Below are 24,168 nucleotides of genomic sequence, written 5' to 3'. Positions count from 1 at the left end.
GACCAAGGAGGACACCATTGTTGAAAACGAATCATAAAAAAGCAAGACTGGAATATGCCAAACTACATGTTGACAAGCCACAAAGCTTCTGGGAGAATGTCCTGTGGACAGATGAGACAAAAATCGAAGTTTTTGCCAAGGCACATCAGCTGTATGTTCACAGACGAAAAAATGAAGCATATCAAGAAAAGAACACTGTCCCTACTGTGAAACATGGAGGAGGCTCTGTTATGTTCTGGGGCTGCTTTGCTGCGTCTGGCACAGGGTGTCTTGAATCTGTGCAGGGTACAATGAAATCTCAAGACTATCAAGGAATTCTAGAGAGAAATGTACTAGCCAGTGTCAGAAAGCTTGGTCTCAGTCGCAGGTCATGGGTCTTGCAACAGGACAATGACCCAAAACACACCGCTAAAAACACCCAAGAATGGCTAAGAGGAAAAAATTGGACTATTCTAAAGTGGCCTTCTATGAGCCCTGACCTCAATCCTATTGAGCATCTTTGGAAGGAGCTGAAACATGCAGTCTGGAAAAGGCACCCTTCAAACCGGACACAACTGGAGCAGTTTGCTCATGAGGAGTGGGCCAAAATACCTGCTGAGAGGTGCAGATGTCTCATTGACAGTTACAGGAAGCGTTTGATTGCAGTGATTGCCTCAAAAGGTTGCGCAACAAAATATTAAGTTAGGGGTACCATCATTTTTGTCCATGCCTGTTTCATGAGTTTATTTTTTTACATAATTCTGTTGAAGCATGGTTGAAAAACAATGTCTGACTTTCATTGGTTAACATTTATAGAATTTTAATTTATTATTACTTTTGTCAGATTAAAGTTATTTCTGTGACCATTGTGACTTTTTCTTTCATTGACCAAAGGGTACCAACAATTTTGTCCACGTCTGTATGTACACACACACACAAAAAAACCTGCTCATCTTATTTACGGTATTTTATTTTATATACCTTTAAATGGGTTGGCTACCTTTTTGGCAATCCCCCATCCTCCCCACCTCCTCCTCGCCAGACCTACAAAGGGAAGCATACTTACCTGCTCCCCACCACTTGGTTCTGGCTCCTTTGCTCCCCTGCCCAGAATGCCTTGCTCAGGTGCCTCGCTGTCAATATCCACTTTGATACTGCTGAAGCCAATTGCTAGCTGCAGAGGTAACCTGCCCCTCTTACGTCATGTGACCAATTGACATGACGCAAGATGAGAAGGTCACCTCTGTGGCCAGTGATTGAATGCAGCAGTGTCAAAGTGCATGTTGACAGTGAGGTGCCCAAGCAAGGTATCTGAAGCTGGGCAACAAAGCAGCCAAGACGCAGTGGCGGGAGCAGGTAAATATGGTTCCCTTTGCAGTCTGCCTAGAAGTGGCAGGTTTCCAAACCCTTCCGCTCCCCAAAGGTGGCCAAGACCTTTAAGGATCAGCTGTAAACTGTAGGACAATCTTTCCACAAGTTTTGTACTTCCTCACAGTGCCCCCGCAGGACAGATGAAGCATTGCACAGTTGATATTGGAATCAACAGGCATTCAGCATAAAGTGTATAGATATGCTGGGTCCTCCAGCAGAAGAGATGCTGTGATGTTGTGGCTCTACAATGTTGCTTATGGATAAAGGTCCTTAAAGGGATTTTCCAGGAGTCAAATATTGATGACCTATCCTCACGGTAAGTCATCAATACCTAATCAGCGAGGGTCTGACACCTTGAACCACCATCTATGAGCTGTTTAAAGAGTGCTGCAACCTTCTCGCAGGATATCAAGCACAGCTTGCACATAGGCCATGTGACTGATAAACGTGATGTTGCTGGTTAGGAAGTAGCCACAGCGCTCACCACAGCACCACGGGCTCTTCCACAGCTGGAGTTAGATCTTCACCAATCAGATACTGATGACCTATCCTGAGGAGGATAGGTCTCCAATATTTTACTCCAGGAAAAGGCCTTTAATAGGGGATCCTCTGCCTAAGACTCTTCAACAGCTGGAGTTAGATCTCCACCATTCAGAAATTGATGACCTATCCTGAGGTGAGGATAGGTCTCCAATATTTTACTCCAGGAAAAGCCCTTTAATGGGGGCTACTCTGCCAAAGAATTCCTTGAGTTTTCTTAAATAGACCACCCATTAGTGTGCAGAATAAATTTGAAGGGGTTGTCTGGGATTGTATAAACTTAACTAGAAGCAGGTGATAGAATATACAGAAGATAAAAAGAACCAGTACTCACCCATTAAATCCGCCCGTTGCTCTGGTGGTCCCCATCAGACCTACAAGAAGTCACATACATATCATATGATCATTGCAGCCAATCACTGGTCTAAGTGATGATAACATATGAATGATACATGTGGCATCATCTCTGCAGGATCAGGGGGGAGGGGTTAATATAGATGAGTACTGGATATTTTTTAATTTTATAACATTGCCTTCTTGTAAACAAATTTCTGAAAACTGGACAACCCCTTTAATAACCGATTTCAGCATTGCAACAAGCCATGAAGGAAAAGGACCAGGAGCCCTATAGGAAATCTGAACTTTTTTGCACTGTTTACTTTCCTGTCTCATATATCTCCAGTGAAATAATGTTCAAATGTAAAATTGAATTTCTAGGATTTAACGAAAATTTCAATTTAATAGAATTTGTGTATTTTATTTCCAGTGCAAGTTCCGGGACCAGTCGAAAATCTACAAGTGATCTCAACTTCACCTACCTCGATTTTGATTTCATGGGAACCCCCTGCCTATGCAAATGGTCCTGTCCAGGGCTACAGAGTACTGTGTACAGAGACTATTTCAGGGAGAGAACAGGTGAGTGATCGGGAAATATTTCAGGGAATCCAATTCAACATACAACCAAATAATGTATTTAAGTTCTTCAAACTTTCCAGTGTTGGCCATACTTCTCAGTGCATGGACACTGTCCTTTGAGCAAAGAATAAAAGTCTGATTTTCACAAGGCAGGTATTATTTTAATCAGCAAGATCAACCCTACCAGACAGTATGCCCACTTGTAGTGTTGAGCGAAGCGAAGCAGTCAAAGCGGAATTTTGTCCGAAGTTTAGGAAAACTTTAATGTGCAACGAATCTAAATTTCCTTGTGCTTCGTGGTAATTAATTCGTTTTTTGCAAAACGGAGTCTGTATGTTTTACAAAGCGAAACTTTGTAGAAGAGACAAGCCTGGGAATGCAAGATCACCCATACTGCCATGCAGCCAGCCAGTCTGCAAATAGCCATCCACCTGTGATGTCACAGCCCTATAAAACCCCCACCCTGTGCATTCTCTGCGATTGTCTGGTGAGATGAGCTTAGGGAGAGAAATGGCTAGTGCTCATGTGCTAGGTACACTGTTGCTGAAAATGATGATTAATAGAAGAATTTTGTTGAGGAAGTGTGCAGGGAGAGTACAGGGAGAGTACAGGGAGACTGCAGGGACAGTGCAAGGAGATTTATTCTGCATAAGTTTTATTTATTCCTTTATTTACTTATTCCTACATCAGCTGTAAACTAAGATATGTAATTCAATACCAATAAGATGGAAGCCTTCACTATTCCACTGCCAGCATGCCAACTAATACCATCGAGTCTGCACCCCTTAGGGAGACCAGGTCTTAATGATGACCATCCTCATCTTTTTCTGGCTTTACTTCTTCCATTTAATCCTTCAAAGTCTCCATGTCCTAGAAAAGTCAGCAAGATGCAGAGAGAGAAGGAGCTGGATGTTCCTGATGACATTTTCTCACCAATATTAGATGATGTGGAAAAGGAGGAAAAGCAGATGGCAGAAAAAGGGCTCCTACCTGCAGGGCAGGAGAGCGCTGGGGTTGGGGAAGTGGGTACAGTCCCTGCTTAAAGGTGTGTTAAAGGTGCCGCGCGGCCATTAACAATGAAGAAGGACTATACAGTGCGGTCTTCATTATTTAATGAAAGCCAACTGCAAGCTAATTGGCTGTGTGGTTCTTCACCACAGCACGGGCGCTCAGTGTGGCCATACCCAAAGGCAGAGTGGTCTGGCTATGCCTGATTTATAGCAATTGATGACAAATTAATTTGGAACGGAACAAATTTCTTGTGGAAGCTGCCGAATGGAATTTTTCAAAACTTCGCTCATCTCTATTCACTTTTATAGGGTTTGTCCTGCTGACAGGTACTCTTTAAATCCAGCTCTTTTATAGATGTCATAATACAGTAGTTAGACTGGTGCCCATGAAGTGAATTAAAGTGAATCATTGCAAAATTGTAATAAATCTCTATTGATTCTTGAGTTCAAAAATTATCTTTATTTTTTTTATATATATTTTTTTCTTGTATATTGACTTGTCAGATATATAAAATTAAAATCTACCATTGTTCCTCATGTAGCATCTTAATTAAGAGCTCTTATGATTTACATATTTTAGCATGTCTTACTATTACATTTTCTGGGATGTCTTCGTCATACCCCATTTTATTCCCCCCAAATATCGATTAGAAGACTGTGACGGTGATTGCAAAATAATCTCCCATAAAGCTGTTTAATACTATGTACTGTATGTATAACAAGTCATTGAGGGAGTACAAGATATTAGGCTCCGCAATCATCGTGCCCAGAGCGATTACTGCAGGATGGTCGCTTCTTAGATCATTAGTCGGACTGAATCTAAAGTAATTAAGTGCAGATCTGGAGGTCACTTCTCTAGAAGGACATAAAAAAGTCATCAGAGGGAAATGAACTTACACGATGCTGCACGTGCTTATAAAACATGTGTGAACATCATTGATGAAATGAGGTAGAACAGGCGATAATGTTCACGTTCTGTGATGATGAAGTATCTGAAGATCATGTTTACTATAAATCATGCAGAAATTTAAATTTGTCCAGTGGAGCATTTGCTACATGCTTGAGACATACATTCGTCCAGTAACGCTTACCCTATTGTTCAAGAAAAAAATCATATTAAGGGCATGTTCACATCACTGTTTAGTTTTCTGTTCTTAAACTTTTCCTTTATTTTGAGCATCCATTAGGCAAATTTTTGTAAGTTTCATTTGAGATCCATTATTTTACAAAGGAAAAGAAGTCCTGTGAGAAGAACATTTTCTCCCAAAAATAACAGATCTCAGATCTTTTGACGGATCAGAAGAAAATAACACTTAGGCCTCATGCACACGACAGTATTCTTTCACAGTCCGCAAAACGGGGTTCCATTGTTCCGTGATCCGTGTCAGTTTTTTTCTTCCGTGTGTCTTCCGTGATTTTTGGAGGATCACCAGACATGAAGGAAAGTTTTGGTGTCCGCCTGACTTACAATGCAAGTCAATGGAGACGGATCCGTTTGACGTTGAAACAATATGGTGCAATTGCAAACGGATCCGTCCCTCATTGACTTTCAATGTAAAGTCAGGAACGCCTCTATGTTAGAATATACCATCAGATTTGAGTTACATCATGAAAACTCAGATCCGACAGTATATTCTAACACAGAGGCGTTCCCATGGTGATGGGGACGCTTCAAGTTAGAATATACTAAGAACTGTGTACATGACTGCCCCCTGCTGCCTGGCAGCATCCGATCTCCTCCCTCCCCTGCCCCCCCCTCCCTCTACTGTATTAATTTCATTGGTGGCCAGTGCGGCCTCCCCTCTCCCCCCCCCCCCATCATTGGTGGCAGCGGAGAGTTCCGATCGGAGACCCAGTTAAATCGCTGGGGCTCCGATCAGTAACCATGGCAACCAGAATGCTACTGCAGTCCTGGCTGCCATGGTTACTTAGCAATATTAGAAGCATTATACTTACCTGCTGCGCTGTCTGTGACCAGCCGGGCGCTCCTCCTACTGGTAAGTGACAGGTCTGTGCGGCGCATTGCTTAAAGCACAGATCTGTCACTTACCAGTAGGAGGAGCGCCCAGCCAGTCACAGACAGCGCAGCATGTAAGTATAATGCTTCTAATATTGCTAAGGCCGCACTGGCCACCAATGAAATTAATACAGTACAGTGCATTTTCCGAGTTTTAAATGGACCCATTGAAAGTCAATGGGTCCGCAGAAAATCACGGAAAACGGAACAACGGACACGGATGCACACAACGGTCGTGTGCATGAGGCCTAACAGTAATGTGAACCTGGCCTTACTGGTGTATGAACAGAACATGTACATGGGGACCTTTTTTCTTTTCTGCTCCAGAACTGAAGACTCCCTGGCTCCTCTTCTTTTATCCAGGATGGCCCCACTAAGTCTACATGATGTATACTGGGCATCGGTAGCCCAAGACACTCCTTGTTTGTCCAGACTTGCTCTTGCGTGCAGTTCTGGCCAATCTGAGACCGCAGTATGCTCAGGTAGTCTGAGAAGTGGTGCACCCATCTTGAATGACAGAAGAAGAGCTCAGGAATTAGTGGATCTGCAGCAGAAAGGTGAAAAAGAAGTCACCATGTAAATGTTCTAATCATTCCCCAGTTAATGTGAACTTTTTTTGTGTTGAGCCAGAGGATCACTTTAAGTTCAACCGTTCTAGGGTGTTTATAGCCATTGTTACTTCTTGGGTCTAAAACTGGTCCAACCCCATCATTTTCCTGTTTTAATTCAATTCCCTCATCTTAATTGTAGCTTATAGGGTCACTAACTTTTTGCAAACCTTTTGATATGTCATAGAGACAGAAGTTTTGATTTGCAGGGGTCTGAGTGCAAAGACTCCCACAGATCCCTAGAAGCATGTGCATATCATGCTCTTACTCCTGGCTGCACTAGGTTGGCTTTAAAGAAGTTTATAGACTCTTCTTGATTCCATCCTCAGCAGTGAGGATAGAGTACTATATGCTCTTGCATCTCTCCCCCCATTCTTGGGATTGGTAGGGATCTCGGCACTCAAAACCCCACCGATCACAACTGTTGACATGTCTCTATGACATATCAAAACTTTTGTGAAAGTTAGTGACCTCTTACTTACAGTTTAAAATATAAGATACAGATTGACTGCTCTAACTGTGAAGAATCTTTTCCTATATTGATGATGGGGGTCACCTTTCCTCTACAAAAAGGTACTACCTACTACTTTGAATTAATAACTAACCTCAAATTGTTTTTAGTAATCTATAGTCATTGCCTTTCTTTTAATTTGTTGCTCTGACCTTTTGAGGGTCACATAGTCAGGCTTCCTGATGAATGCTTAAACCATTACTGAATTCAAAAAAGTTATATCTGTCCTTAGAACTTTGGGTTTGGATTTGGCTTCCAAAACTGCGTCAGGAAACCTGACCCGGTGGCCTTACCCTAATTTTAGGCAGCACCCTTGTCACACCCATTTTTAATGCAAGCATATGTTATAAACTAAGTTGATTTTCTTTGGATCTTCTGATCTTTTCAAGACTATATATTTCAAGTGAAAGCATCAAGACATAGGTATGCCAATGGGGCATCAGAATTTTTTCCAGTGGTGGTGCCTATCTCCTCAAGGACCCCATGGCTCTACAGAACAGTGCCATTTGCTGCATATTTAAATTACACTGCCCAAATTATAGTGTAGACCAAATAATAGTAATAATATTTACACAAAATTGGGGTACTGGCTTTAAGGAGACCACCTGTGGGTGGAGACTTAGTGACAACTGTCCATGGGAAAATAATATGCAATCTTACCGAGATAGTGCCACCTTTTGGAAATGCCTCTGTGTAAGCCAAAGTCTGACTTTTTACTAGCTTTGAAACATCACATGGGGAAATGGCAAGTTTTAAAGAAGCATGCTGGGTTTTTCTTTTTGGAGCATGTGATGTGATGTCAAAACTCAAAGTGCTTCTGTTCTTCCTTTCTTCTATTACTTTTCCTGCCTTCTATATCTGGCCATCACATTACATGACCCCCTACTCTGACTATCCACCGGCTTTAGTAGTCACTGTGTTCTCCAGAGGTCATTCTCTTCTTGTGCCCTGACTTCCAGAGAACTATAGTAAGATGTCCTCCACACCTCCCCTTCTCTTTGGCTAGTACTGCTTTAACTCCACTCCCATCAGCATTACAGACCATAGAGCAATTTGAGAAATGTAGTTTTCTTTTCCTAGCATGACTGAGGTTTAGCCTTGGGAGACACTTTCACCTCTCCCCAGGAAGGAGAAGAAGCAGACAAGATGGACCCGAGAATAAACATATCAGAAACCAGGCATTGGAAATATGGAGTGGAAGTAATTCTTATTTAAAATAGAAAAAAAAAAAGACTTGGAGTGCTTCTTTAATGATCCTAGCAATGTCCTACCTCAGGTCTACCTTAAAGTCAGAAATGATCCTTTTCTCTGTTCAAAAAGGACGTTTAGTGGAATCATTTTAATTAAACCGAAAGACAGAGGCTATAAAATTTGAATAGATTCACTATAAAAGAGCCTAATTTTATTGCCACGTCCATTTTCCTTTCTCAGTAAGGTCAGAGACCCCATCTTTATACGCCATTCAAACTTTTATTGGCCACATTAAAGGTGCGGTGACACAGGGTCCGGGTCTATTAAGAAATCAGAGACAGAAGTGATTTCTACATTTTAAAAAATATTTTTACTCTCTGGTCTAAACTATCCATTTTGATATTCTGCGAAGTCGTCTTAACCATCTAAACTTTCATCTGCAGAGTCATAAATCAAAGTCGCTTAATATCAAAATCAGGAGTCAGGAGAGCGACGAAAATGGATGTGACTAAAATATTGGGTTCTGTTTTTGATGGAGATTTCACCAGTGGAAAATATAATTACTGTGGAGTGTAACAGGATTTAATAAAGCCAAAGGCATAAATGTTCTGTGGTATAATTAAATACTGAGCCATGCTACATAGAGATCACTCAAGAGGCAGCTCAGCCTTTCCCAGGAACTCCCCAAATCATTTCCGCTATTAAGTTTGACAGGCTAAACCTGAAAATGTCTATATGTCATCCATCACTGTATCAAGACCCATGTAAAACATTACCAGTTACAATGTTGCCAAAGAACGGAAGAAAATTCATCCAATATATTAATTTGTTTAACCTTCCTTTATAGGTCTCAGCGTCAATTATTGGTTTTGCTTGGTTAATGTGAAGTGCAGGCATCAAATTGCCTTTTATTGTATCGTAATTCTGCCACATTATTTCGATTATGCACAGGGATAGGTCTTCTAAAGCTGCAATACCATGCCTTGCCACTTGGAATGCTGTGGGAAAACATGTTTTTCAGAAACCAGGAGAAAGACCTTCATTATTGTGTGCCTCATGACACTTTTGAGTGATACTTAGTAGTTTAAATATTTAGTGTTGTATTTTGCAATAGAAATTACATATTTTGAGGGCATTAAAGGGGATGGCTCATGAAGACAACCCCTTAAAAAAGCAGAGTTCATCATGGGTCTGGGATCTCTAGCTCTCTCAATTTAACTGTTACTGGCAGTAATAGCCATATCTGGCTATACATTTATGATGGATTCCACTGTATGACTTGGACACACAGGGTCCAACAGGACATGAGCTTCCCTTACATAGTGGAATGGGATAGGAAGCCCCTCTATTATGTTGATATACTTTTATAGGCCTTATGGACTATGATTATCTTCATTAAACCTAAAGTAATTATAAGTATTATTCAAAATAAAATAAGTAGGGTTTAATTTTTCTCTTCTCATTTCATAGAATATTGAAGTTGACGGGTTGTCCTACAGATTGGAAGGTCTTCGGAAGTTTACAGAATACAACATAAGAGTCTTAGCATACAATCGCTATGGTCCAGGTGTCTCTACAGAGGAACACTCAGTTACAACTCTGTCTGATGGTAAGATATATGTCTGTACAAGTGGCCAAGAATTTAAATATTACTTTGGCTATTCTTAATAATGCACTAGTTGGCTGTAAATTATTCTAAGGGTTATGAACTTCCATATGCAGACATCAGGTGGTGATGTAAAATTCCTTAAACTTCCATATGCAGAAAAAAGATGGTGAATCTTGATATAAAATGTCTTCAACTTCCATATGCAGACACCAGGTGATGATATTTCTTGAACTTCCATATGCAGACACCAGGTGGCAATGTAAAATTCCTGAAACTTTAATATGCAGACACCACGTGGTGTTGTAAAGTTCCTTGATGTTCCATATATAGACACCGTGTGGCAATGTTCCTTGAACTTTCATAAGCAGAGATCAGGTGGTTATGTAAAGTTCCTTGAACTTCTATATGCAGACACCAGATGGTGATGTAAAGTTCCTTGAACATCTAAATGGAGGCGCCAAATGGCACTTCCTTGAACTTTTATGCAATGCATTCGGAAAGTCTTAAAACTAGAGATGAGCGAATCGATTTGTCTCATTAACATGACTGATTCAACTATGGGGGACTGTCTCTGCAGGAGAAGAAGTGCCAATCTGCTGCAGGATTGAAAAGGCCAAACATTTAGCCCTTCCCTGACAATTTCCTGCCTGTGCCACTGTTCCAATTAGTCAAGCAAGGGCAGAGCTTCCAGGTAGTGTTGCCTGCGCAGTCCCTGCTCCAAAGCTAAAGCAGAGCTTCTGCCCTTGCTCGGCAGGATATTTTCAAAGCTTGGCAAAATATCTGCTCTTTTCAATCTTGCAGCAGGTGGGCGTTTCTTTACCTGTGAGGAAACACAAAGTTGGCCGATATCCCGCCCGCGCATGCGCAATGTATGGAATGATGCTGCTGCCCACAATGGTCATCACAGTGTGCATGCGCCAGCGGGATATCAGCCAGTACACTGGATGAAGTAAGAGGCATAGAGGGCGGGCCAAGCAACAGGCTGGGGAGGAAGAGCGGCCTGGGCACTTACAGCCCGAATGCCGCCCCTGGGCACTTGCAAGCTCTCATTTACATATGAATAAAACTCAGTTTTTGCCCCTGGTGAACATCCAAACAAAAAGACAAAGGTACCATTTGACTGATCTATAGTTAAGCTACAGTGCTATGTAAGCGGTCTATAAGGGCAAATTGTGGTGACAGACTCCCTTTAAATAACTTAAAGTGAGAGTACAGATACAGAAGAGAGAAATATATCCACCATTTTATGTTGAATGACAAGATTGGACAGTTAAACCACCATTTTATGCATACCGCCATTTTGTGATATCTTTTCAACACGTGTTTTGTACATGGACTATCTGCTGCGGAGGCGGCAGTGTTATATATAAAGAAAAGTTGAAGTTAATAAAGAAGTTATTTAAAGCATTTGGTGTGCTCTTTAAACCTACTGTTTCCGTAGAACGACGCTAGAGGAATTACAGAGTAATAGACAGTCTGGTTAGACTAAAAGTCAGAGATATGAAAATTCTTCAAATTCTACGGCGCAAAAGGCACTTTATAGTGCTGCACCTGCCACAGTCAAATAACAGAAAAATCCCTTTCGGGGTCCTAACTTTTATATATATATATATATATATATATATATATACTTTGTATTATAGCACTGTGTTACTAATAAACACTATTTTTTTAAGTGAGTTGTGTGTTGTTATTGTTTTATCTCATCTCCTCCATATATTGACACCTTTTTATAATATATTTGCTTGTTTGCACTATTTGATCTTGCAATGTGTAATATATATTTTTTGCTACTAACAGCAGCAATACTATACTATAGAGGCGAGAGCGGATAATATGGTCCTACTGCAGTGATCACCGCTTTATATCCAATCACATGCACACTACACTCTCTCGTCTTGATACACTTTGGCAATTGATGTATCAATTCACATACTCAGCAACAAACACTAACCCTCCCAACAGCGGCTTCGTCAGGGGAGTTGGGGTAATAGCGTTCACGTGCCAGAAAGTGCCCTATTAATAGCCTAACTCTCCTCCCTCTCCAGTCATTTCCTCCAATGTCAAGCCCCCACTGGTAATTGACAGGTATAACCAGTCAGCGAGACTGGCTGCGCGTCATCAAGACACGCGCGCTCCATCTCCTTCCCCTGTCAATCAACTCCTTTCTGCGCACGTCCCCTCCCATCTCACCACACTGGAGACACCGTCTATCGGTGGAAGGAGAGGGAGGTCGCGCATCACATGATCCAATACTAAATAACCCTTCCATTGCTGCACAACCTGCATATATTGGATATTATACAATGGATGGCTATGTTATTATAACTGGTGTTGATTAAAACTATGGGGGCATGATTTTGACACAAACATAGAGCATAAATGTAATTATTATAATAATGGGGGGCATGAAAATGTATTAAATAATTATAAATAATAAATAATGAAAAAATAAACCCACATACCTAATATACAATAGTGATTAATAAAAGTAAAATATTAAATATTACTGCTACAGTAGATTAATCAGTGATGTATAATTCATAATGCATCAAAATAACTTATATAATTATGAAGATACATGATTCTATAATATACATTCAATATCAAATAATCCATATATTAATCATCGATCATATAACCCCTAACTTATTACTATCTATGTTTGAGTAAAAATACTAATACATCTCAGTGTGGAGGACTGGGGGGATATCACAGGAGATTTTGCTATTCCATTTTATGGGCTAAATACACTCACCATTCACAAATCACATTTTATTTTGGGGCAGATTTATTGATGATGTCCTGCTGTTTTGGGAAGGAGAGAAACAAGTCTTTCTTGAGTTAGTAAACTAACTAAATGACAACAGGATTGGGATGCATTTCACCTTTGAGATCCATCCAAGTGAGATTTGTTTCTTGGATTTAAAAATTTGCAAGGATAGGGACGGACGCATTCTGACGGATATATTCCGCAAGCCTACTTCTACAAACAGCTTCCTCCATTGGTCTAGCTGGCATCCAACAGCATTAAAGAATGGAATATCTAAGAGCCAGAAGAAACTGCACTACGGAGGAGGCCTTCAAAAAAGAAGCAGATGAATTGTACAAATGCTTCAGGGCTAGGGGACTCCAACGAAAATCTCTGAAGAGGGCATTTACTCGAGCAAAAAGTCAAAAAAGAGAGAAAAATAGAGATGATCCTCCACATGAGACCAAGACAATCAGATGTATTGGGACGTATGACGGTTGTCATCAACAAATAATCAATATTCTCACAAAGTCCTTCCCTCTTATCCAAGTGTGACATATAGAAGGGGACAAAACTTTAGGGGCCAATTAGTTCACAGCTTCCTCCCTCGATCACAGATGGACAATGGATTATGGTTGAAACCAAAAGTAACGGGTTCATTCCCGTGTGGAAACTGTACTTTCTGTAAATACTTACCCAAGATTAAGAAATTCAGAAATCCAGTGGATGGACGTGAATATGTCATCAGGGACTTTTTTAACTGCCGAAGCAGTGGCAAAATATATGTCGCATCCTGCACCTGCCCGAAATTATATGTGGGCAAAACGGTGCAGGAATTAAGGAGAAGGATTTCTGGATGTATCAGTGCGATAAATACAAAAAAGTATACTTCCCTGTATACTTCATATGTACACAACAATAATCTGGATGTTCTAAAATTCTGGGGTCTTTTAAAAAACTTAAATTATGCCCCAGAAGTGGTAATTTGGACCAAAAACGACTTCAGGAGGAGGCGAGGTGGGTATATAGGTTACAATCTTTGAGTCCAAAAGGCCTGAATGAGGGCTTTTCATACACCGCCTTCATCTGATCTACCTTCTATGTATGGAATATGGAATTTATATATTAACAAATATAGAATTGAATCTTTTGTGTATTTAGCCCATAAAATGGAATATCAAAATCTCCTGTGATATCTCCCGGTCCTCCACACTGAGATGTATTAGTATTTTTACATAAACATAGATAGTAATAAATTAGGGGTTATAAGATCAATGATTAATATATGGATTATTTGATATTGAATGTATATTTCTAGAATCATGTATCTTCATAATTATATGTTATTTTGATGTATTATGAATTATTATTATAATTATATTATATATATTATACATCACTGATTAATCTACTGTAGCAGTAATATTTATTATTAGATCACTGTTCCCCTTTTTTTTTTTTTTACTTTTATTAATCACTATAGTATATTAGGTATGTGGGTTTATTTTTTCATTATTTATTATTTATAATTATTTATTCAATTTTCATGCCCCCATTATTATAATAATTACATTTATGCTCTATATGTTTGTGTCAAAATCATGCCCCCATAGTTTTAATCAACACCAGTTATAATAACATAGCCATCCATTGTATAATATCCAATAAATGCAGGTTGTGCAGCAATGGAAGGGTTATTTAGTATTGGGTCATGTGATGCGCGACCTCCCTCTCCTTCCACCGATAGACGGTGTCTCCGGTGTGGTGAGAAGGGAGGGGACGTGCGCAGAAAGGAGTTGATTGACAGGGGGAGGAGATGGAGCGCGCGTGTCTTGATGATGCGCAGCCCGTCTCGCTGACTGGTTATACCTGTCAATTACCAGTGGGGGCTTGACATTGGAGGAAATGACTGGAGAGGGAGGAGAGTTAGGCTATTTAATAGGGCACGCTATTACCCCAGCTCACCTGACAAAGCCGCACATGTCGGGAGGGGTAGTGTTTGTTGCTGAGTTTTAGGCAGGGAATAGAAGAGGGACAACATATATAATTGGCAGGGAGAGATCACAGGGACAGTGCGATATTTGTGTAGCGAATTGTGTGTGATGAGACAAGCTATGTATGTGAATTGATACATCAACTGCCACAGTGTATCAAGACGAGAGAGTGTAGCGTGCATGTGATTGGATATAAAGCTGTGATCACCGCAGTAGGACCACATTAACCGCTCTCGCCTCCATAGTATAGTATTGCTGCTGTTAGTAGCAAAAAATATATTACACATTGCAAGATCAAATAGTGCAAACATGCAAATATATTATAAAAAGGTGTCAATATATGGAGGAGATGAGATAAAACAATAACAACACACAGCTCACTTACAAAAAATTGCGTTTATTAGTAACACAGTGCTATAATATAAAGCACTGATCCCACTGCTGCCATTATCAGTAAAACTGTAAAATAAAACTGAAAAATGTCCCCTGTTACGTCCTGATAGTTTTATTCAAACATGTTTTAAATAGTATATAATAAAAGATGTAGTTTTATATATACAGGTGAAACTCGAAAAATTTGAATATTGTGCAAAATTCATTTATTTCAGTAATGCAACTTAAAAGGTGAAACTAACATATGAGACTCATTACAGGCAAAGTGAGATATTTCAAGCCTTTATTTGGTATAATTTGGAGGATTATGGCTTACAGCTTATGAAACCCCAAAGTCACAATCTCAGGTACCCCTTTGCTCAGGGGGTAAGGATTAATTAGCTGACTAGACTGTGACACTTTGTGCCTAGAATATTGAACCTTTTCACAAAATTCTAATTTTAAGCTGCATTACTGAAATCAATGAACTTTTGCACGATATTCAAATTTTTCGAGTTTCACCTGTATATTATAGGACCCCTAAAGGGATTTTTTGATCATTTGACCGCTAGCTATTTTCACCTGTGAGGACAGCCCCTAAAGGTGAAGAAGTCCTTCATGTTTTTCACATTTTGTTATGCCCTGTGCTAATAAAATTAAATCCAGTTTTTCAGTTTTTCCCCGATCATTCTGCAATATCTCATAAGGAGAAAGTGAGAACATAGAATGTTCAAAATCCAAAGAAACTAAAATCTTGCATTGACATAAGTATTCAGAACTTAATTGAAGCCCCTTTGGCAGTGATCACAGCCTCCAGTCTTCTTGGGGATGATGCCTCAATGTTTTTACTTGGATTCGGGGATTTTTTGCCATTCTTCTCTGCAGATGATCTCAAGCTCTGTGAGGTTGGATAGGGAACATCGGTGCACAGCCATTTTCAGGTCTCTCCAGAGATGTTTGATTAGGGTCAAGTCAGGACTCTCAAGGACATTCACAGAGTTGTCCATAAGCCTCTCCTGTATTGTCTTGCTGGAAGGTGAATCTTTGGCCCAGTTTCAGGTCCCTACTTTGGCCCAGTTTCAGGTCCCTAGCTCTGGATCAGGTTTTCATTAAGAATATCTCTGTACTTTGCTCCTTCCAGTCTCAATGTCCTAGACACTGAAAAAAATCCCCACAGCTTGATGCTTCCACCACCATGCTTCACTGTAGGGATGGTATTGGACAGGTCATTAGCAGTGCCTGGTTTCCTCCAGACATGGCGCTTAGAATTTAGCCCAAAAATAATGTTTCTCGCAGTCTGAGATTTATTTAGGTGCTTAATTTTGCAAACTCCGGGCAGGCTTTTAATTCTTTTAGGAATTCCTCAATAGTGTGTAAAGATTTCACAATTTCAAACCATTGGAATGACTTTCATAACATATGTATTTTTAGAAAACTTTCATTAGCACATGGCATAGAGCGCATGAGATGTGAGACTGTCTCAGTGTGATGTTCAGTCTCAGCTGTCAGTCAGAGATGCAGACAACGCAGCGGGTGCAGTACAACACAGGTGTCAGAAGCTCAATCTAAAGATTATATATTTCCTCTCTGCAGCTCCAAAGAATCAGCACCTATAGGCTCCTGGTAATAAACATTGCAATGTGGTCCAAATGATTTGGCACCTAGGGCAAAATAACAAAGGGGGCACATGTGCTACATACCCCCACAGATTGTATTTACATTGGCTGGTTTGTAAGGAGCCCAGTTTTGTGGTTCTCTTTAAATTCAGGTTCTGCATGATGACCCATCAAAGCTCAACAAGAAAGGCTCCAGCAAATTTGACCCCACTTTCTTTAAGGGCTCCCACAGATTTCTAACTTTTTACTAAAATTAGATCCATATCCCCTGGATTCCACCACTCATGAAAGATCAACTCCTGACTGCCTGAAGCCACCACTAGAGGGAGCACAATGTAGATGGATTAAAATAGCTGAAGCGGAGGTCTCTTAGCAGTGAGCTCCCCCTAAAGGGGGATGTTGGACCCTGACTCACCAAGCCCATATGTTTGGTACATCATTGTAGAGGGTGCTATTATTTCTTGAATTGTGAGAAATGACTGACCTGACCTGACTGCTTAAAAACTGGACTACCCTTTTTTGAAAGGAATTGGTCCTGAAGGCAAGAGCGTCTTGTGAACCTTTCGGCCATGCAGCGTGCAAATTAGCTCTCATCCAGGTGGAAAAATGATGTCTCTTTGGTGCCAGCTAGTGGAGGTAACTACCTGTAAGTCAATGTCCGACTCCTTAACAGGCCTCACAACATGACTTTAAATATAATCCTAACCAAAATCTTCTCCGTAAAGAAAAGACAATCACCCATAGACAACTGCTTCATGGTTCTTGTCACACGTTAACGCAGAGCAGGGTATTGGTTGGCAAAATGAGAGGCCAATGATGTAGGTCGGGGTGGGGGGCGGTATTTCCCTCCCCCTCTTCCTTCCACTCCCCCCACTATTTGGAGTAAGAAACCATGAAATAGTTTGGCTTACATCCTAGTCATGTTGAAAGACCTGCGAAAGAGTCATTGACCTATAGGGTAGCTAACTCCACTAGGTGGCACCAAAGAGGTAGCCTTCTACTTCCTTGATGAGAACTAATTTGCATGCCATTTTTCCCAGAGAGCATTGCATTATATAGAAGACTTCCTGTGCCAACTAGTGGTCTCCACAAGGAGAAACCGTACTTTCCGAGACTTGAACAGTGCGAGAATGGTTTGAAGAAGGGATATATAAAGTTGCTCTCCAGACCTCTTATGGTCACTTTGGACAGACTTCTTAAAGGGATAGTGTTTGCCTATTCTATAAGGTGCTTGATTTAAAGGGACCAGTTCAGGGATGATGTGGCCTTTAAAGGGAACCTGTCACCGGGATTTTGTGTATAGAACTGAGGACATGGGTTGCTAGATGGCCGCTAGCACATCCGCAATACCCAGTCCCCATAGCTCTGTGTGCTTTTATTGTGTAAAAAAAACTATTTGATACATATGCAAATTAACCTGAGATGAGTCCTATTCCTGACTCATCTCAGGTTAATTTGCATATGTATAAAATCGTTTTTATAACACAATAAAAGCACACAGCGCTATGGGGACTGGGATGTGTTAGAGGCCATCTAGCAGCCCATGTCCTCAGCTCTATACACAAAATCCCAGTGACAGGTTCCCTTTAATGTATTCAATAATTCACCCAGTTACTAAATATCTTATGAATTGTATAATATAATAAATAAAACAAAAAATAAATTTTCTTGTTCGTAGAACATAGTTTCTTTACAGCGGCGGTGTTGTCACATGGCGCCGTTTTGTCACTAACTGACGTGTCAGAGCAGAAAGCTCACCTTGTGATTGCTTGACACCCTGTGACACAAAGGATCAAAACTAAAGTCAGCTTTAATGGCGGGGCTGTCATATTCTGTGTGCTTAGGACACGCCAGGCCGGCTGACATTACATTGCTTTTATATGTTTCCACCTGAAATGTAACAACAAATATAATAAAAAAAAAGAAGCTAAGTCTTCATGAGTCTAGAAGCTCCTACCACTGTTTGACACTGCATTGTGCGTTGCAACCTAATCCTTGATAAGGACATCACTGAATATGGATCATCTATCTTAAAGTGCACATGTCAGCAGGACCAATCCTGATAAACCAGGCATATTGCCTGATAGGGTTGATCCTGCTGGAAAATAAATGGTTTTGGCTGTCCTGAGAAAAAAAGACTTGGGGCTCATTCACACGGCCGTTGTTCGGCCGTTCTTTGTATTGGAGGCCTCAATTTGAATGGGTCCGTGTTCTATGTTTTGAGATGTGGAGGCACTTGAGAGAAACCCCACGAAAGCACTCCGTAGTGCTTCCGTGCCTCCGTTCTGCACCGACCTCCCGGATTGCGGGCCCATTTAAGTGAACGGGTCTGCATCCGTGATGCGGGGTGCACATGGCTGATACCCGTGTATTGCGGGCTTGCTGCTTGTGGGCCGCAATACAGGTACGGCCTGGCAACGGCCATGTGCATGAGCTCGTAAACTTTATGGAGATGAGGGTTTCAGTGCACCAAGGGGGCAGGGCCAGCTCTGTAAAGCTGAGGGGATAGACCCACCCCCTCGGAGCCCAGAAGCCCACATGTGTATATAGAGCAAAAGTGTTTTTTTCTCTGGAATGCTGCAACCGATTTTAACAAGACAGTTATCCTTTTAATCAGCAGGATCAACCCTAGCAGGCATTATGTATGGTTTAATAGAGTTGGTCCAGCTGACAGGTGCTCTTTAACTAAAGTGTGAATCCATATTTTCACAATCCATACTGTCACTTGCTATGACATTGTCATAGTTGTTGACTGCAGCGGCCACTAGGGGGAGCTCACCAAATGCACAGTTATACAGCTCACATTGGGTTCAATATTAGCTGTAAACCTGTATCTGCAGTTAGCTCCCCCTAGTGGTGGCTTCATGCAGTCAGAACTATAGACTTTAGTCAGAGAAGTTATGCCTTGGGGTCCTATGATTTATCAATATGCCCCTGAGACTTTTTGACTGTGTCTTTAGAGATTACTATACATTTATAATGTGTGCCTATATATTCATACACATGTTTTTTTTCCTTATAGTACCAAGTGCAATGCCCCAAAATGTATCGCTAGAGGTGGTGAACTCAAGGGTAAGTTTGTATTATAATCACTATTACTAATGACATTTTTATTGGAATATAATATACAGTTTATTAGCTTGTCAAAAGTCTGAAGCTGATGAATTTTCAAGCTGCATACCAGATGGCGACTTGTCAGATGCCGGAGGGGTAGGTCGGCATATGTTAATAAAAGGAATGTATCACCCATGTTTTTTTTTTTTTTTTTTTTTACTAATTAAAGCCTCACAATGTAACATATTTTCTTGTATTTTTTTTTTTTAGGGGGGAGGATTGTATTTTTTTTTTTTTTTTTCTGTATATAATTACGTAGGCGGCCATCTTGCCTGAGCTACTCCAATGCACTTTACAGCAGCCATATGGATCATCCGGACCTGCATACTTACCAATATCTAAATTCCTAAAATCAGGAGATGTAAAGGGGGACTCCCATCTAGAATATTTATAGTATATCACTAGGATACGCCATAAATGTCAAATTGGTAGTGGTCCCACCTCTGGAATCCTCTCCTGTCTTAAAAATGGCGCCCGGAAGTCAATAGAGAGCAAGCCGTCCATGCACAGCCAAACTCCATTAACTGCTATGGCACTTCCAAAAATTGCACTTGCTCGGTCTTTTTGGAAGTCCCATGGCAAAAAATGTCACCGGATGTGGCGCATGCATGGTGTGCTCTCCGTTTTTGATATAGGTGCGGGTCACAGAGGTGTGACCCACGCCTATCAGACATTTATGGCATTTTCTTATCATTATACCATAGACAGCCCCTTTAAATTTTGCCCCTGGAGTGCTTATGAGCTGCCCTCTTTGCTTAAACCCACCCCTTTTCATCTTGGTTTGTGGGATTTGACCACCAAAATCAAGACGGTTGGCATATATAGAACCTGTCGGCTGTAGATAACTCAATGACTTCTATGGAAGAGCGTTGTGGACATGCTCTGTGACCTTTAGGGAAATGATTGTGCAGGGAGGGGGAGAAGGCGAGCTGTGACATCACATCACTGTGACAGAAAGATAGAGATTACCTGTCGTTATAATCTTGTCTGTGATGATAATGAGATGACTGCTGAGATGTGATCTCCCCAGACCAGAAAGTATCAGCCTGTTATTAAATTCAGCACTCTGTGTGAAAACCACAAGATTTCAGGTTTTAAATAGGGTTAATATAGAAACTTGATTTAAGCAATTTTTGTTAGTATATATTCCCGTTAACCTAATTTATACAGTACATTACATATTTGATGGTTTCCTGACATGATGCGGGCAAAGCACGATACATATGATTCAAGGGAAACTGAAAAGGAAATCATTGTGTCATGCCCCGCCCTCATTTTGGAGGGTTACTTGATGCAACTTTCAGACATATTGATGTACGTCTTTAGTAACACTCTGAGCTTGCATGTAGTGAAACCTTGTAGTTTTAACCTTGAAGAATATAAAATAAATCCGCCATAGATGTAGCGCCGCCGTAGATGCGCGCCGTAATCATCTGGATAAGAGGTGTCATTACTGTAGGCGCTGCGCTCGGGAAGGTATTTGAATGCTTACTAATATCGACCTGTAGTAACAGCATTATATTTCTTCCCTCTCGGCTTTAAGATCCCAGGCCACACTTACTGCAATTGTTACTAAAATAAATATTTTGTAGCTCTCGATATTTTCACTTTGTCAAACAAATTCTCCATTGTAAAACATTACGGTTCATTTTCCTCTAAATTATTGAAATGGAGGTTTTGCTGCGGCTTCGATGGATTTTCTAGTTAGAATATTCTGCAGATCATTGAAAGGAAAACTGCACAACGTTCCAGAGATAAAAACTGCAGAGAATGTTCAGCAAATAGGCAAATACTTTGCATTAGGTATCTATTCATACTGCTCTTAGGTTACATATTATCTATCTATCTATCTATCTATCTATCTATCTATCTCATATCTATTTTATCTCATGTCTCATAACTTTCTATCAAATTCAAATCAATCAAATCAAACCAAAAAAGCTTTATTGGCAGGTCTAAAATTATACATTAGTATTGCCAAAGCATGTGGGAAATAGGGGGTTGAGAAATGGGGACACACCCGGGGTCAGGGTATCGGAGTCCGTGGTATATCAGGCTCCTCTCAGTCTGTGGCAGGCAGTAATATATTGTGCTGCTATGTCCACAGTGTTCTCTTTCTCTCCCAGCAGGATGGGTAGCTTCTCTTCCTCCTCCATGGAGCTGAAGTCTGGGCAGAGATCAGACAGTCTCCTAAAGTGGATGTCCCTCACTGATGAGTATTTGGGACAGTATATCAGGAAGTGGGCCTCATCCTCCACCGCCTCCAGGTGGCACTGCTGGCACAGTCTGCTCTGTCTAGGCATGTAGCTTTGTCGATGCAGTTCAGATTCTATGGCCAGGCTGTGGGCTCTCAGTCAGTAGCTGCTCAGGATTTTCCGGTCTCTGGGGTTCCCTAGTTTCTCCAGATATGGGGCCAGTTTGTAGTCTCTCTGCAGGCTCTGGTACACCGTTAGCTTCTGGGATGCTCTGACCTCCTTCCTCCATTCACTGATGTATTTCTCTTGTCTCTTGTTTACTGTGTTCCTGATACCGGCTTTTGTGAGGTGGTGTGGAGTGATTTTCTGGTCGGGCTGTGTTTCAGTAAGTTGATTTTGGGGCTTTGCCTTGCCTGGGATACCTTGGTGTAGCAAGGCTTTATGGTGATGGGAGCCTTCACTACTACCATGTAGATGGCCCCAGAATGATAGCGCCCACTTCTGGATTGTAAAGTGTAGAGGAAATCTGCCCAGCTCCCCTCGACAGGCACTGTTAGAGGTGCTCCGATGGACCTGGAGGAGATGCTTACAGAATTACAGGTGGAATATTTCTGTTGGGCTGGAATTCCATCTTGATTAGTCGGGGTATGTGTGAGGGCCCCAGACTTCACTGCCATACAGGAGGATTGGTGCAATGACGGAGTCAAAGATTTTAATCCAGACCCTCACGGGTGCTCTGAGGTGGTACAGTCGTCTTCTGATGTTGTTGAAGGTCTTGCATGCTTTGTCTTTCAGCTCCTCAATAGTTGATTTGAAGCACCCCTGGTTTCGTCAATTATCAGGCCCAGGTAGGTGTACCTGTGGGTGGCTGTAAGAGGGCGGTTGTGTAGCGTGAAGGTAGGGGGCCTGGCTCATTTTGTTTTCCTTCTCTGGAACACCATAGTGTTGGTCTTTTTTAAATTGATGGGAAGGGCCCATGTGGTGCTGAATTTCTTCAGAATGACTAGCTGGTCTTGGAGACCTTTCTCAGTTGGTGATAGTAGGAGAAGATCATCTGCATACAGGAGAAATTTCCTCTCAATGTCATGGAGGATGAAACCTGGTGTTGAGGAAGACTCTAGAGCTGCTGCCAGCTCGTTTATGTCAGCCCTGTCTGACTCCTTGGCTCTGCTGGAAGTAAGCCGTTCTTTTCCCATTTACCTTCACGCTGCATCGGTTCTTCGGTGTAGGAGCTTTTGATGATGTCATATGTCTTACCTCTTATTCCGCTCTCCAATAGCTTCAGGAGCAATCCTGGGTGCCACACCAAGTCAAAGGCCTTTTTGAAGTCCACGAAACAAGCGTATAATCTTTCCCTGCTGTGTGTTGTGGACATTGCTCTGGATGAGGCGGTGCAGGGTGTAGACGTGGTCTTTGGTGCGGTGGTTTGGCATGAACTCTGCTTGGCTTTTACTGAGTACAGTGCTGGATGAGAAAGCCGAGGATTCTCTGGTTCAGGATACTGTTAAATAGTTTCCCCAGATAGCTGCTGACACATATTCCTCGGTAGTTGGCCTGGTCATACCTGTCTCCGCTCTTGTATATTGGGGTTATGACACCTTGGTTCCAGGCTTGGGGAAGTAGCCAGCGCTTAGCACAATGTTGTACAGTTTTGCTATGGCTGCCTGTATTGCTGGTGGGCTGTACTTGATTATTTTGGGTGGGATACCATCTGTGACGCTGGCTTTCTTACCTCTTATGGTTGATATTCTCTCTGATATCTTCTGCAGTGTTATGGGTGAGTCTAGCGGGTTTTGGAAATCTTTAAGTAGCTCTTCCATGCTGTTCAGTTTTGACCTCATTTGTTCTTGGTCTGGGTTACGTTCTTCTTTTGGGATGTCTCTATAGAGGTCTCTAAAATACTGGAGCCAGATGTTGCCGTTTTATCTATCTATTCTATCTCATATCTATCTATCTATCTATCTATCTATCTATTTATCTATCTTATATCTATCTAGAATATCTATCTTTCTCAAGTCTATCTATTTATCTATATCTATCTATCTATCTATCTCTCTAATATCTATTCATCTCATATCCATTTTATCTCATGTCTATCTATCTATCTATCTATTTCTTCATAAGAGCCATAAAGTAGTAATGTGTACTGGTGACATTCTGGGACCGCTGTGCTGCCTAGGAGCACTCCATAGATTTAATATACTCCTCTATATGGGTCAGAAAGAAAGCATTACCTCTTCGAGGGTGCTCCCAGAATCTTTTGCTGCTTGTTCCTATCGTCTGCGGTGCACACGTACGGGGATATTGTGTATCATAACTGTGGGGGAGGAGGAGGTTGTATATCAGGTCAATTTACTATTTATATTCTGTACCG

The 24,168-nt window shown here is 41.2% G+C and overlaps 1 protein-coding gene across 1 annotated transcript in view; it reads left to right on the top strand.

The window, feature by feature from the left end:
* DCC (DCC netrin 1 receptor) overlaps positions 1 to 24,168 on the top strand; it is a 494,023-nt gene that overhangs the window by 310,529 nt on the left and 159,326 nt on the right. Inside the window, exons 9-11 of the mRNA XM_044283460.1 lie at positions 2,657 to 2,805; positions 9,613 to 9,751; positions 19,508 to 19,557. Of these exons, the coding sequence (XP_044139395.1) occupies positions 2,657 to 2,805; positions 9,613 to 9,751; positions 19,508 to 19,557 (338 nt within the window). The remainder of the gene's footprint in view (positions 1 to 2,656; positions 2,806 to 9,612; positions 9,752 to 19,507; positions 19,558 to 24,168) is intronic.

The sequence above is a fragment of the Bufo gargarizans genome, chromosome 1 (genome assembly GCF_014858855.1).
Source record: "Bufo gargarizans isolate SCDJY-AF-19 chromosome 1, ASM1485885v1, whole genome shotgun sequence".
NCBI lineage: Eukaryota > Metazoa > Chordata > Amphibia > Anura > Bufonidae > Bufo > Bufo gargarizans.
This window is presented reverse-complemented; position numbering and strand designations above follow the sequence as displayed.